The 13,735-nt window shown below is 42.0% G+C and overlaps 1 protein-coding gene across 1 annotated transcript in view; it reads right to left on the bottom strand.

The window, feature by feature from the left end:
• CHD5 (chromodomain helicase DNA binding protein 5) overlaps positions 1-13,735 on the bottom strand; it is a 1,012,157-nt gene that overhangs the window by 393,525 nt on the left and 604,897 nt on the right. Inside the window, exons 23-24 of the mRNA XM_078640953.1 lie at positions 10,053-10,284; positions 1,839-1,877 (exon numbers count right to left, since the gene is read on the bottom strand). Coding sequence (XP_078497079.1) covers positions 1,839-1,877; positions 10,053-10,284 — 271 coding nt within the window. The remainder of the gene's footprint in view (positions 1-1,838; positions 1,878-10,052; positions 10,285-13,735) is intronic.

The following is a 13,735-nucleotide window of genomic DNA, read 5'->3' as shown; positions in this document are numbered from 1 at the left end:
ATTTTGGGCCTGTTTGCAGTAAGGCAAACATGAACTACTGAAAGGGTGCAAGGTTGGCTCTGGGACATTTAATCATATTGGTTAGAGAGTTCCTAGAAGTCACCCTATCCACTAGATCGTGCCAGGCATAAATGTGGCACCTCCTGGCACCCACTTACAGAACACCTTCTGGACCTGCGGAAGATCAGAAGAGGGCTGATGTGTGTGAACTTAGAGGAGGCCTGAAGGACTGGACCTGATCCCTGAATTGGAAAGAGTCAGATGGCTGACTTTCTAAATGGCTACAGTTAGTCAAAAAGCAGCATGAGGCCTTTTCCTGGAAGTACCCAGCTGACCAGTGGCAGCTGGACCTGGACAGGACCCTGCTGGTAACCTCTGTCTGCTACCCTGTCAGTCCCTAAGGGCTTTCCATGAGGTCCTGGGGCCTTTAGCAGTGGACACTTGTGGTTGAAGCACACTAGTAGAAAGTTTGGAAAAGTTGGAAAACTTTTCCTCCAGACTAGTGGGATTTAGAAACTTTTTCATACTTTCTGACTACAGACTTTACCTAAGAACAATCCACTTTGTGTTTCCGACCTAGGCCCCATTGTGGTGAGCCTGCAAGTTTACCTTGGTCACAGTCCACCACGACCATTGATTATCACTGTCGCTTTACTTTTTCTTGTCACTATTTCTACTTAACATGTAAAAAAATAAATACATATTTCTGTTTCCCCTTATTGGATTCTTGGCAGTATGGAGTCATTTTGTTTATTACATTTTTCTCTACTTTTCTAAATCAGTTTGGGAATGTTTTCGTTTGGCATTTTGACTTTATTGCTCTTTTGCTACTACATAAATAGTTTAAACTTTCCATAAGTTAAGCATGTCTGCTCAGTTCCAAAGCTACCAGGAGGTTGAAATCAGGGTAATTTAGTGAATTTAAGGGTTCCTCTTGAAAACTGTTGTGTTTATTCCTTGAGGTGAGAGTCAACCACCATAAATAATAATTCAATTTCTTACAATGGTGGTATAATGCTATGCGTATCTAGTCTTATTCGGGGCCATTCAATTATTTCCCTGAACATCTGCATGCTTAGCTTTGCATATAGTGGGCTTGTTGCAGGTCCTACACTGACGATCAAACCATGGTTTCCACTCAGCAGGACTGACCTGCATGATTCACAGGATAACCTACATTAAAATACTTTTTTAAATAACAAAAAAAGTTTGGAACTCTTTTCCATCATAACATGAATAATATGAACTTTAGAAGCAAGGCAAATAAAACATTTTGTTTCTTGAAACATGAATAAAAATAAAAAGGCACGTTATTTAAATGGTAAACTAGACATTCTTCTTCATCTCAATAGCTTCACAATGTTGCCAAAAGTGGTACATCATGCAATAATATATACAAGCAAGTAAAATACTCGACTGACTGAAGACACAGAAGCATCCTAAATAGAAGAGTGACATGCACATTTAAATTACAAAGAATGACTAGTTACAGCACTAGATAATAAGCTCCAAGGAATGGCAGGAAATTGTAAAGACCGGTTTCACCTGGGTATATTTATGACCTATGTTTGCTGCTATCATTAGATATATTTATGACAGACACCTGTCTTTGGGAAAGATGAAGGTCTCTGAAGATAGATGTCATTAAATAATGACATTCGTCCCATCATGTAAGCAGCCGAGTGAGGTGGAAGACCATTTAGAGACTCTTAAGAAAGATGGCCTTGAGTGTGTGATGACATCTATCAGACTCATGTAAGTGTGGTAGGAACACCATTTATTAAATGGTTACTGTTCTGACAGTCGCTTTTATAAGCAATATTTCCAGTGTCACTCACCTGTCCTCCTGACCACAGTTAAGGTGCCACAGTGATGGTCTGCAGTGAAAAGGAGGAAAAACAAAGGGAAGTGAGAAACTGAGAAGTGAAACCAGGTGATGGTTCATAAATATGTCCTGCTGGGGTCAGTTTATGAAGGAAACATTCTGGCTAATAGGTGCAGTTTGTCAACATACATTATATTTTATTTCTGGTACTGTTGAAATATCTTCAAATAATAATGCAGAAATCTAAAGCATACTGTTGTTGGGACTGTACACAGTTTCTATGTTGTGTCTGACTTCCATAGGAAGTATTTATTATGAATAACTGGATCAAAGTCTGGTTATAGATTGCAGTGATATCACAACTGAGGTTAATCAACATTAACCAACACTATCAATGAAAGTACTAACAGAAACAGATCATTGTTCAGGACAGTCAAGCACTGCACAATCCCCTGACTGACCCACCTGTTCCTGACTCCACAGAAGAGTGCAATCAACCACTTCTTCAGTGAAAACATACAGAAGATCCAACAGCACAACGACAATACCATTCCTGCTTTATCGCTGACACCAACACCTTCTTGTAAAATCCTGCAATGGTCATCCTTCAGAGCCTTAGCTCTCACAGTTCTGGCTGATATATCCAAGTCTCTCAAAGCCACTTCATGTCTTAACGTCATCCCTCATCAAAACTCTCTTTGGATATTCTCTCGTACCCCTACTTTCCATTGTTAATGTCCCCTATTTTAAGGCATCTCCTAGAATTTCTCGGGACTAGCCAGATCTTTCCCCTACTAAAGCAATCAGCACCAGACCCTGATGACCTCTCCAACTAACGGCCCACTCTCTCACCTACCATTCATCGGCAAGATCATTTAAAAAGAAATCTATGTTGAACTCAAAGATCACATCAGTGCTAACCACTACCAGTCTGGCTTCAGATCTCACTGCATCATGGAGACCATCACCTTACATATCGGAGATAATGCTCTCTTGACAACTGATGATGTTTACCCCTGCCTCTGGATACTGCGGGGCCTCTTAGCTGCCTTCAGCGCAGTCGACCATCCCACCCTCCTGTCATGAAAGAGGATTCACTAGCAATGTTCTTTACTGGTTCTCCTTCTACCTTTCCAACCAACACCAGTTTGTTCATGTGTGCACCTGTAGATCACAAAAAATCAGTATTATATCTGGAGTCCCCCATGGTTCCATACCGTCTCCTGTCATATTTACCTCTTACATGGAGTTGTTTGGTTCTCTACTCACAGATAACAGCATAAAGATTCTCCAGTATCTAAATGATGGACAACTGTTCTTGAAAGTCTCCTCTGCTTCAGACATCCAACGGCTCACACACTGCTTGCACATCAGCCAGACCTGGATACCCAGAGCTTACCTGAAGCTCATTTCAACCAAGACAGAAATCCTATTATTTTCCAACAAAAACAAACGAGATACAGTAAAAACCTGGCTCAATGACAGGAACCTTGATGACTTCAAACCCCAAGTCTCACTGATTGCTAATTCACTTGAATTCACCCTGGACACCAACCTGTCACACAAGGAACACTCAGCTAAAAAAACAAAGACGGCCTAGTATCAGCTCGCTCTCCTAAAAAAAGGCAAACTATTTCTTACACAGGGCAACTTCAAAATTGCTGTTAAATTTATTGTACTCTTGCATCGGGATGGTGGCAATGACCTACTCTACAGTGTTCCAGACTCCGCACTGACATCCCTTACGGACATCTTAATGACACAGTATGTCTCATCAAGGGTGTGATGAAATATGGTCACATCACTCCCACCCTGATTGAACTCCATTGCCTCTCCTTGCCAGGTCGCATCATCTACAAAAACAGCTGCATCGTTTACAAATTCATCACAACCAGCACCCCGCATATCTTGTGGACAAGCTCACCATCCCTGGTGGTTCTTCACTTACCGGCAGTCAGGACACCATCGGACTGCAGACTAGGAAGTGCAAAAAAGCAATAAAAATAGACAGCAGGCCTTTTCCATTTATGTACCTATTATCTGGAACAACATACCCATATCCATTAGGACTGCCCCAAATACTGCTACAATTTAGGAAAGACTCTCCTCTTTAAAGAACATTACATCACATTTCATTGAATCACAATGCATTAACTATTCACAACCTCTTCTTCTCATTTTACTCATCCACTTTAAATTTGCCTTTGACCATGTACAGTGCTGCCTTTTGGCTATGTTTACACTATAGAAATGTCACATGTATAAGCAAGTACATACATATAGATTGTTGTGATGTCACCTAGGGGAAGAATGTGCTTCCCCATTGTTCCACCACCTCACTGAGGTTTCCAAAGAACTGTGCGCAATGATGAAAATCCGTCCCAACCACCTTGTCCCGCCTTTCTTGAGTCTCCACAGATCCAAGGGAGATAGGAAAAAATTAGCAGCATTATGCTTCCACCAACAGCCTACTCCCCTGTCAGTGCTGGTGTCTGCAGATCCACGCAGAGAGGTGAAATTAAGCAACGCTGACAAGTGCCACTCATAGAGACACTATAAAGTCCACATTTGTAAAGCGCACAATCACCCGTAAGGGTCTCTAGGCGCTGGGGGCCGTCGGGAAGATTAAGCGAGCTATTGCCCAGAGTCACATGGTGCTGGGCTAACCTGCCGCCGGGGATCGAACCGTGGTCCCCAGATTCCAGCGTCAGTCGCCCTGGCCGCGGCGCCACACCTCACCTATCAGCACAATGGAGTGGTAGAATGGAGCACACAGCTTTGGATTGGGAGCGGTTGGCACGGAGGCTGGTGGGAGTAGATGGCAGGAGGCCAGGTAGTTATTTTGTAGCTTTGACAGGGGGCACAGGTTTAGAGAGTGTGGGATTGGTGGGTGCCAAGAGGCCGGATGTTTTTTTTCGAGTGTGGACTAGGAAGTGTGTAGGGGGTGTATGCTAGATTGTTCTGGGTGGATGGCAGGAGTCCAGGTTTTTCTTAGATAGTGGTGGGTGTGGATGGCTCGTCCATTACTCCTTTACCTCTGTGTATATGTTGGAAGCAGGGGCAGATGCTTTGGGTTTTATATACAACATAATATTATTTCTCTTCTTGCCTATTCAATTTCACTCAGAACTCTTTGGTGAACCACAACTCCATTATTTACAGTTACTCATCTATAATTATATATATTTGACCCAGAGACAAATTAGATTACAACGGACTGGAAAAAACAGTGGCTACACTCAAATACAAATATTTGGCAGGTCATTCGGGTTTCTACCTTTAGACATTACCAGCGCAACCTTTTTACTTACAGTTACATTTGTTATGTTATATTATGTTAAGAGAATTTACATTGTGCTCGTACACTGAGGGTTTTCTTGCTGCTGAGAGTGACAAGGAGCAGGGGAGTTGGAAGAGAGTGGCACTTCATGTGAAAGCCTGTCTGCATAGCCATGGTTTCACAATGTTTCTGAATTTTGGGTAGTTCAGCTCATGGAAAACTGAAGGATTGATTAGGGAAGCCCAAATACCCCCATTGCCTTTGAACAGGGGTCCACCATGTCAAAGGCGGCAGCGAGATCTAGTAATACCAGATTAGAAGTGTGGCCTGCATCGGTTTCCCACCTGACTCCATCCAGCATGGATAGCATTACTGCATCCCTGCTGGGGCCGGCTTAGAAGCCTGCTTGGTGTGGATGAAGGAAATTAGAGGTGGAAAGAAATCTGTTACGTTTGTGGGTGACATAGGATTCCAAAACTTTGGCCGGGTACGGCAAGGGTAAGAATGGTGGAAGTTCTGTTTAGCAACATATTAAGTAGCGCCAACATAGGAGCTGCTACAGTCACGGCCAAGGGCTGAAATATAGCAGGACGGGAAGGGTCTTTGAACATTTTAAGTGCTCTCATAGTATTTCAGTGCTTTATATCACATACCAAATAAGCCCTTTCAAAATTGAATTGTCAGCAAGAGCAACTTGCACTTATTATTCAGTTATGTTTTTATCTTCAGAAGCAAGTAACAGACTGACGTGTGGAAGCGGTGTGGCGCAGCCACCAGTGCGACTGACGTTGGAATCTGGGGCTCACGGTTCAATCCCCAGCACCGGCGGCAGGTCAGCCCAGCACCATGTGACTCTGGGCAATAGCTCGCTTAATCTGCCCGAGGGCCCCCAGAGCCGGGACACCACTTCGGAGGTAGCTGTGCGCTTTACAAATACTAGTATTTCATTTATTTCATTTCATCACTCCCGGCAAAAGATATTAGAGCTACTTATTGAAAGTGATAGATCATGAAGCTGAACATCCATTACATTTCGAATCACAGTGCTTCACTTAATGGATATGAACACCATTCCAGCACAAAATACCCTTTGGTCTGCATAGTGAATAGCATGTGACACTTTGGGGCATATTTGCAACAGAATGGTGAGGTGTGGCGTTAAGCAAAAATTGCTAACGCAACGCTACGCCATTCTGAAAAAGCAGGGATTCGCCATATTCACAAGAATGCGGTGCACCCCTGCGTTTCCCCTAGGGCTGGTGCTAATCGTAGCTGCCTAGTGCCAAAGCAGGCACCCTTGCATCATAGTGCAATAGTGTCTGAGTTGGGGGGAATGACTGTTTATGTACAGGAAGATGTCCGTTCCTGCACATAAACAATCCAGAAAAACAACATTGTGCAGCACATATAGAAGTTGCAAATCGCCATTTGTTTAATGATTGTTTATATGCAGGAAGGGGCACCTTCTTGCACATACACAATCATTCATGGAGATTTGTTGTTTCTATGTGTGCTCCACAATGCAGCACACATAGAAAAGCAAAAACTAGGAGAAAGTAACTTTTTCTCCTTGTTTCACCATGTTAAGAACAGGTATTCCCTGATCTTAATTTTGGCGCTGCCTCCTTTATTTACGCCACCCTTGTAAATAGGGGGCAGTGTCAAAATCAATGGGTGTTGTGGCGGAACGCCCACCGCAACACCCATTGCCCACCCTTTTCACTTTAGGTGTAGTGTAAAGGGGGGCCTTATTTACAAGGTGGCGGTAAGCCACGTTAATTAAATAAGGCGCAGGGGTATTACAACAGGAACATCACAAAAAGTGATGTTCCTGTGGCGATAGGGGCTTTTAATATGCTCCTATGTGTTAGTTTGAATCCTTTTATGTCCCTCCAGTGCAAAGACTTAGTGAAACTGGACCTTATTCCAAGAATTTCAGGATCACTCCAAGGAAGTTCTAAAACTACACAATGTTCAACTTGGATTTTGTATTAATCCGCTGTTCTATTTTTAGAAAATATCCGAAACATAACTTTAGAGTTACACAACAGTCTTCTTTTGGACAAAAAAACGAACAATATGATTTCAAGCTACGCAAGTATATGTTGCAAAGTATATTGGAATTTTAGTGTGACGCTTAACATGCTCACATCAACAGCTATGATTAAAATGCATTGTGCAAATCACTACTGTCTAGAACATGATTGTCTGCATGCAAACCTCAACTGTTATAAACATTGTCCTCCTACACCACCATGCAGTCCAATAAGCACCTTCTTTAAAGGGTCTGAGCAGCTCCTGTCCTCTAGCCCTACCTTTCCCACCCTACTTGACAACTTCAGTGTTGATGCCCATGTCCAAGAACTAGAACTGAAACTTGACACACTGACCTATTGCTGGTAAACCTACCTACATAGGGCACTCACTCACTTCAGTAAAACATTCTTAATGTCATCTTCCTTGTTAGCTTTCCACATTTGAACAACACTCTGTGTAATGTATTCAGCAAATTCCATCCTCTCTGTTCCTTCACACCCCATCCCATGACTCCACTGCAGAATTGCCCAGCCATATAAAACATGAAGTATACACAAAAGAAATTTATTGAATACTCAAATTAATCCCAGTCTCTCAGAATTAATTGGTGCCACATCCCAGTCTATCATTATTTGCCACCTCAGTTTGGACTTAGCCATATGCAAATCAGACTTGACCCTGCTCTAATGGGAACAGTTCAGTCCAAACTTCCAGGCCAGGTCCTCCCCAAATAGAACACAAAAAACGTTGGACCGGGTTCGTCCTAGTTAGGGCTTATCAGCAAAGTATACCTTAGTTCCAGTGGCACAGTGTGCACAGCACCCACGTCTGGCATTCTGGTCCAACTTAGGGAAAGACACTCATCTTAGCCACTGGTAATTACTCGGATCTCATCACAGTCCATTGTTATTTTGCACGACATTCCACCTCAGTTTGGACCCAGCCTTATGTAAATTAGTCTTAACCCCACTCCAAAGGGAAAAGTCCACAATGAACTGCGAGATCTGGTCCTCCCTGACCATGAACACAAACAACCCAGGGCTGTTTTCCCCCAAATTAGGGCTCATCAGCCAGGTACAGCTTGACTGGACTGGACTCATCCCACTGAGGTCAACACATTAAAGTATAGAAAAAAAGTGATGGATGGAATGCTTGAATTAATTGCAGCCACTGGTAATTACTCAGGGGTGCATCCCAGTCCATCGTTATTTTGCACCTCAGTTTGAACCCACAGATATGCAAATCAGTCTTAATCATGCTCCAAAGTCCAAACCGAACTACCAGGCCAGGTCCTCCCTGAACTGTAACACAAGCAACACAGGATCAGTTTTGCTCTAGTGAGGATTCATCATCCAGGTATAGATGGATACCAATGACACAGTGTGCACGGGACCCACGCCTGGGCATACCCCTCTCACTTACGGCGACACACAATAGCATACAAAAAAATGATGGATGGAATGCTTGAATTAATCTCAGCCAGTGGTAAGAATTCCCTTACACAGAGGTCGAGTCCACCCTGATAGGATCATCTCTTTCAGGGTGGGATGAGGACGCCTATGATGTAGCATCCCAGAAAAGTGAGGGTGAGGCTTCCTCATCCAAAATAAAGTATTTTCATTTTCATTTTCACACTGTTGCAGCCAATACATTGACTCGTAATATTATTGCATTTGTTGAAGTTTACTGTTGACTTTCAGACACTAATAGAGGATATGAACATGCGTTTTCCCTGTCACTACACTCTCCTGACTCTCCTCAAAGCTTGGACCTTATTTCTACTGTCAAGTAACTACTTAATGTACAGCCAACATAATAACACATGAGCTCTATTTGTATGCTGTATGTTTATACCATGGAAGGGGTTTCTTGGGGCTATTTGTTGACAGATAACAGATGGGTATTATCACCTATCTAAATGGGTGATTCACAAATATCAACCCCACAACACTTTGCTACTTTATTCTTGACTTTGTCAGTGCCGGGAATCTTGGAATCTATCTTAGCAGTAAAAGAAGTCTACATTCATCAGTATATCAGAACATCTGCTCATTACCGCCATTCCCTATCTGCAAAGTCTGTCCTCATTTCCACTTGCTCTGGACAAGACCTTCAAAATTGCACAATTCATCGGAAATGTTGATTATTGCAACCACTTTTCCCTCAGATAACCTCCATACTTTTTCCAAATCTTCAATAAAAATTATCTATAACCTGGTCAACATTTCTAGATCTACACTTTTGCCCATTGTTGACTTCTGGGAGACACACAATCTATCACAGGTCTCAATGCACTTCACCCTAGTATTCAGACAGCTCATTTCTAACCAGGCCACCTCTCATCCCACATCCTCTCTGCTTCATCAAACATAATATAAACTTCTGTCTCCACATTCCAACACTAAAAAACTCTTCCTAGGTAGGCAGAAGTAATCAGCTAACTGGATATCTACAATACTATTCTGAAAGAGCAATGGAGTATGGCTTCCCATTTTTTTTTATAGCAGATACCAATGATACTACAGTCTCTCGATACTTAATAACAATAATAATAATATTAATAATAATTATAACAACTATTCAAATAGTGATGAAGTATCCATTATTTTTGTCACCTACTACATCACTCTCTACCTCATGTCTTCCTATGTACCACTTGATGTAAAATACTTAAAGCATTTGTTATCAAACAAACAGATAAATATGTGGAGAGGTATTTTTACTTGAGATTATCAGGGATGGGGTAGTAGGTATCTTGTTGAGCAGTAGACTATAGGGTTTACTGTACAAAATTGGCATATAATGTCATACAGAAATGTAACATTTGCTTTCAACTTATGGATCATCATTTTTTATATAGACAATTACTTCAATGGATTATTAGTTTCAGGATCAATGCATTTTTCTCACCTTCCATATCATCCTTAAAGAGTTCCTCAGTCCCAAATTTCAGAATGTCATCTAGCTCCTGCTTAGACATGGAACCGGACTTTGAACCCAATCCCGGGCGTACAACCAAATGGGTGAGCATCATTTTCCGCTTCGCCACCTGTGTGATCCGCTCCTCCACTGACGCCCTTGTCACAAATCGGTAAATCATCACTTTCCTATTCTGCCCAATCCTGTGGGCTCTGCTGAAGGCCTGCAAGAAACATGCTATGCTGATCAGTTCTCCATGCATAACACTTTTTCAGTGATTCATATAGTTTAAAATTCCTTGACCCAAACCCTGCTCCAGTTAATTGCATGAGAGAGGCACAATCTATTTGCAGAATGCTTTGAAATTTGTGCAATTTAGTCAACAGTTTAAATAGAAATTGACTTATTTGCTCTGTGTATCTTATGTTTGGATTTAAAAGGTTCACCATTAATCAAGTAATTAAAGATGATTTTATTCACTTCAGCAAATTCTGGTTGTTACCAAAGGAAGCTGTATAGCTATGTAACTAAGTAAGCTATGTTACCATAAGACAAATGGCCCCATTCACAAAGGTACATTTATGGATGGAGACCCCTGCACAAGTAGATTTACACCTACACCTCACTATAAATCACCTGCTATATTCAACTCAATGACTCAGGGTGGAGATTTACTCCTCATAATAGACTTGCATTTTCGTACCCGCTTACATGATGTGTTGCGACCATGACCAACTCAAAATACAACTGTAAATTTACCACTAGTAATTTACAGCCATATTTTACATTTAAATATACCAAATGTAGTTCTACAAAGTGAAGGCAGAGATATCAGACTATGATATGTAGAACCATGAATTGAAAAGAACATTGACATAGGCAGCACCTGAGGAAAACAATGCATACTTCATAATCAAAATAAGGCAAAACACATGACTAAAGTCCTCAGCTTGTGTTCCGTTCTGCCATTTTTCCCTTGTGCTGTGAGAAAATATGGCACCAGAAATGGCCAACAGTTCACATGTCCAGCATTATATGTGTGTTTGTGTGCTTTTCTTTTGAGACAAGACATATTTTATGTTTCTGCCATTCTGTGTGGAGTTGTTAGATGTGAAAATGACTCTTGTATTTACAAAAAGCATTATAATTTACAGATTACTAATTTTCTAAGTCCACGTATCTGTTAATTTTACATTTTTACAGTGTGATATATGAAGATGTCTGCAATGTCTAATGTTTTACGACAAATGTTTCAGTCAAGCTAATTTTCTTTGGGCTATGCATTTGTGCTCATAGTGGTATTGTTGCTTGCTCTAGTGTAAGTGTGAACTGCCTTACAGCATCTGTGAGTGGCCATATGTAGGGTGTCAGTTACTCCAAAGCCTGGTTGAGTAGTTTCAAGGTTGTTTGGGGTGTATGGCTACTGGAGCACATGTGGGCATACATTTAGTGAATTGCAAAAGACTTAGGGTCTGATTGTGAGTGCTGCAGACATGATTTACTCGACCATGTTGATGGAGTAAAATACTCCATCCCCCTGAGGGACTACCCACTTTCTGAATTTAGAGATGTCTGCTGTGACAGTGGACATCTCTTTCCTTGGCAGGAAACCCCTCACAGTGGTTTCTTTCAACCCCTTGAAAGTTAGATGGATGGCTCTGTCAACATGATGGAGCTATATGTAAAACATGAAAAACAAATCATATTTTCAAAAACACAATCAAAAAGCAGGATTTACTATTTGAAAATTTCAAAGAAGCAATGCCATTGGAGATTTCTCCCATGGTGTTGGGGTGATATATGCCCCTTATCTCCAGCGTTTACCTAGTAGTGACAATGTAAACAGGTCATTTGATTGCGCTTTCTCGCGGGCGGTCAACTGGGCAAACATCTGATGGCCTTTACTCCGTTGGGCCGTTGGATGTGTATGTCAGTAGCAGACACGGATTAGTCTCCATCGGTGACACACTTCAGTGCTGCCCGACTCCATATGAGGTGGATGGAGCTTTATTTTGGTGGAGAGGGTACTCTGTTGGCTTTATGATGGAGTACCCTCGCCGCCAAACTCTAAATCAGGCCCTTGCTCTTTCGTAGGTGTGCTTTTGCTTCCTGGATTTTCCCTTTCCTCCTCCATTTTGTAGTAGCTAATGCTCATTTTCCAGTAACTCCTTCTTGCCACTCCCACATTTTTACCTAAAATGTAGGGCTACATTTCCAGCGGTGCACTCCCGCTATAGAACTCTGCACATAAGAAATACAAATATCAACGGTCTGGACATATGCCCGTACCTATGTGAATTGCATTTATGAGTACATGGTGTATTACTCTAGGAGAACTACCAGGGACACCTGTAAATGCCTTTTTGAATTCTACCTAGAGTCTAAATTAAATCAAGCAATTATACAGAATTACTATTATTGAGCTCCACAAAGTAACTGCATGATTGAAAGGGAGTTGGTGTTTTCAATCCTTGGTCACTGACTTCAGTGCAATGACCAAGGTGTTTTAGCATGCCCAGGCATAGGTTTAAAGATTCAGAGCATATCTACCTTCTGTATTTTTGACCATGTGCTGGACTTTGATTTTGCTGGTTTAGGCACTCTGGGCACTTTAAAGTGCAGTTGCTCCCTGTGTAAATTGTGATTCTGATTGGTTATCCATGATTGGCATATTTGATTTACTGTTAAGTCCCTAGTAAAGTGCACTGTGTGTGCTCAGGGCCTGTAAATCAAATGCTACTAGTAGGCCTGCAGCACTGATTGGGTCAACCACATAAGTAGCCCTGTAAACTTGTTTCAGGCCTGCCATTGCAGTATCTGTGAGTGCAGTTTTAAACTGCCATGTCGACCTGGCAAGTGTACCCACTTGCCAGACCCTAACCTTCCCTTTGTATACATGTTAGACAGTCCTAAGGTACGCCCAAAGTGCCCCTATGTGTAGGTGCAGTGTATGTAAAAGGTAGGGCATGCACTGGTATGTTTTACATGTCCTGATAGTGAAATTCTGCAAAATTCGTTTTTCACTATTGCAAGGCCTGTCTCTCCCCAAGGATAGCATGGGAGCTGCACTGTAACATCTTACAAGTGTAACTTTCCCCTGGGGAAAAGATAGAGAAATAGAGTTTAGGCTCTGTGAACACACTAACACATCTTTTAGTAAAGGTGGTTTTTAAGTTGGGAGTTTGAAAATACCACTTTTAGAAATTGGGCATTTCTTTGTATAACCATTCTATGTGCCTCTGTCTGTTTTTGAATTCGCTGTCTGGTTTTGGAGTGACAGTAGCTGGGGATGTGCATTCACTCTAGATGATCCCAAAGTGGGGTTGTGGTTTTCCCTGCTTTCCTGGGTGACTCATAGTTGGGCTGAATAGGGCTGGACTGTATTTAGAGTAGTGGGAGGGGTTTTGCTAGCACCTGAATAGGCTGTGTCTGTTTTGCACAATGCTTTCTCCACCTCCTGTAGTGAAGCTGGGCCAGAGAGCACAGAACTGGTTTGAACTGGGCTCAGAGACACTTTCCACTAAGAGTACAAAGAGAACATGGGGTATATGTATTACACCTAAAACCCCAGAGTATTAGATCACTTCTGGACTCAAGAGGAATCTCTGCCAAGGGGAAGAGCTGGAGAGCTGTAAGGAGGAGGTGTGCCCCTTTGCTATGTGTGCTTTGCTGGG

The sequence above is a fragment of the Lissotriton helveticus genome, chromosome 5_1 (assembly GCF_964261635.1).
Source record: "Lissotriton helveticus chromosome 5_1, aLisHel1.1, whole genome shotgun sequence".
Classification (NCBI taxonomy): Eukaryota; Metazoa; Chordata; class Amphibia; order Caudata; family Salamandridae; genus Lissotriton; species Lissotriton helveticus.
The sequence above is the reverse complement of the archived record's forward strand: the minus strand, read 5'-3'. Positions and strand labels throughout refer to the sequence as shown.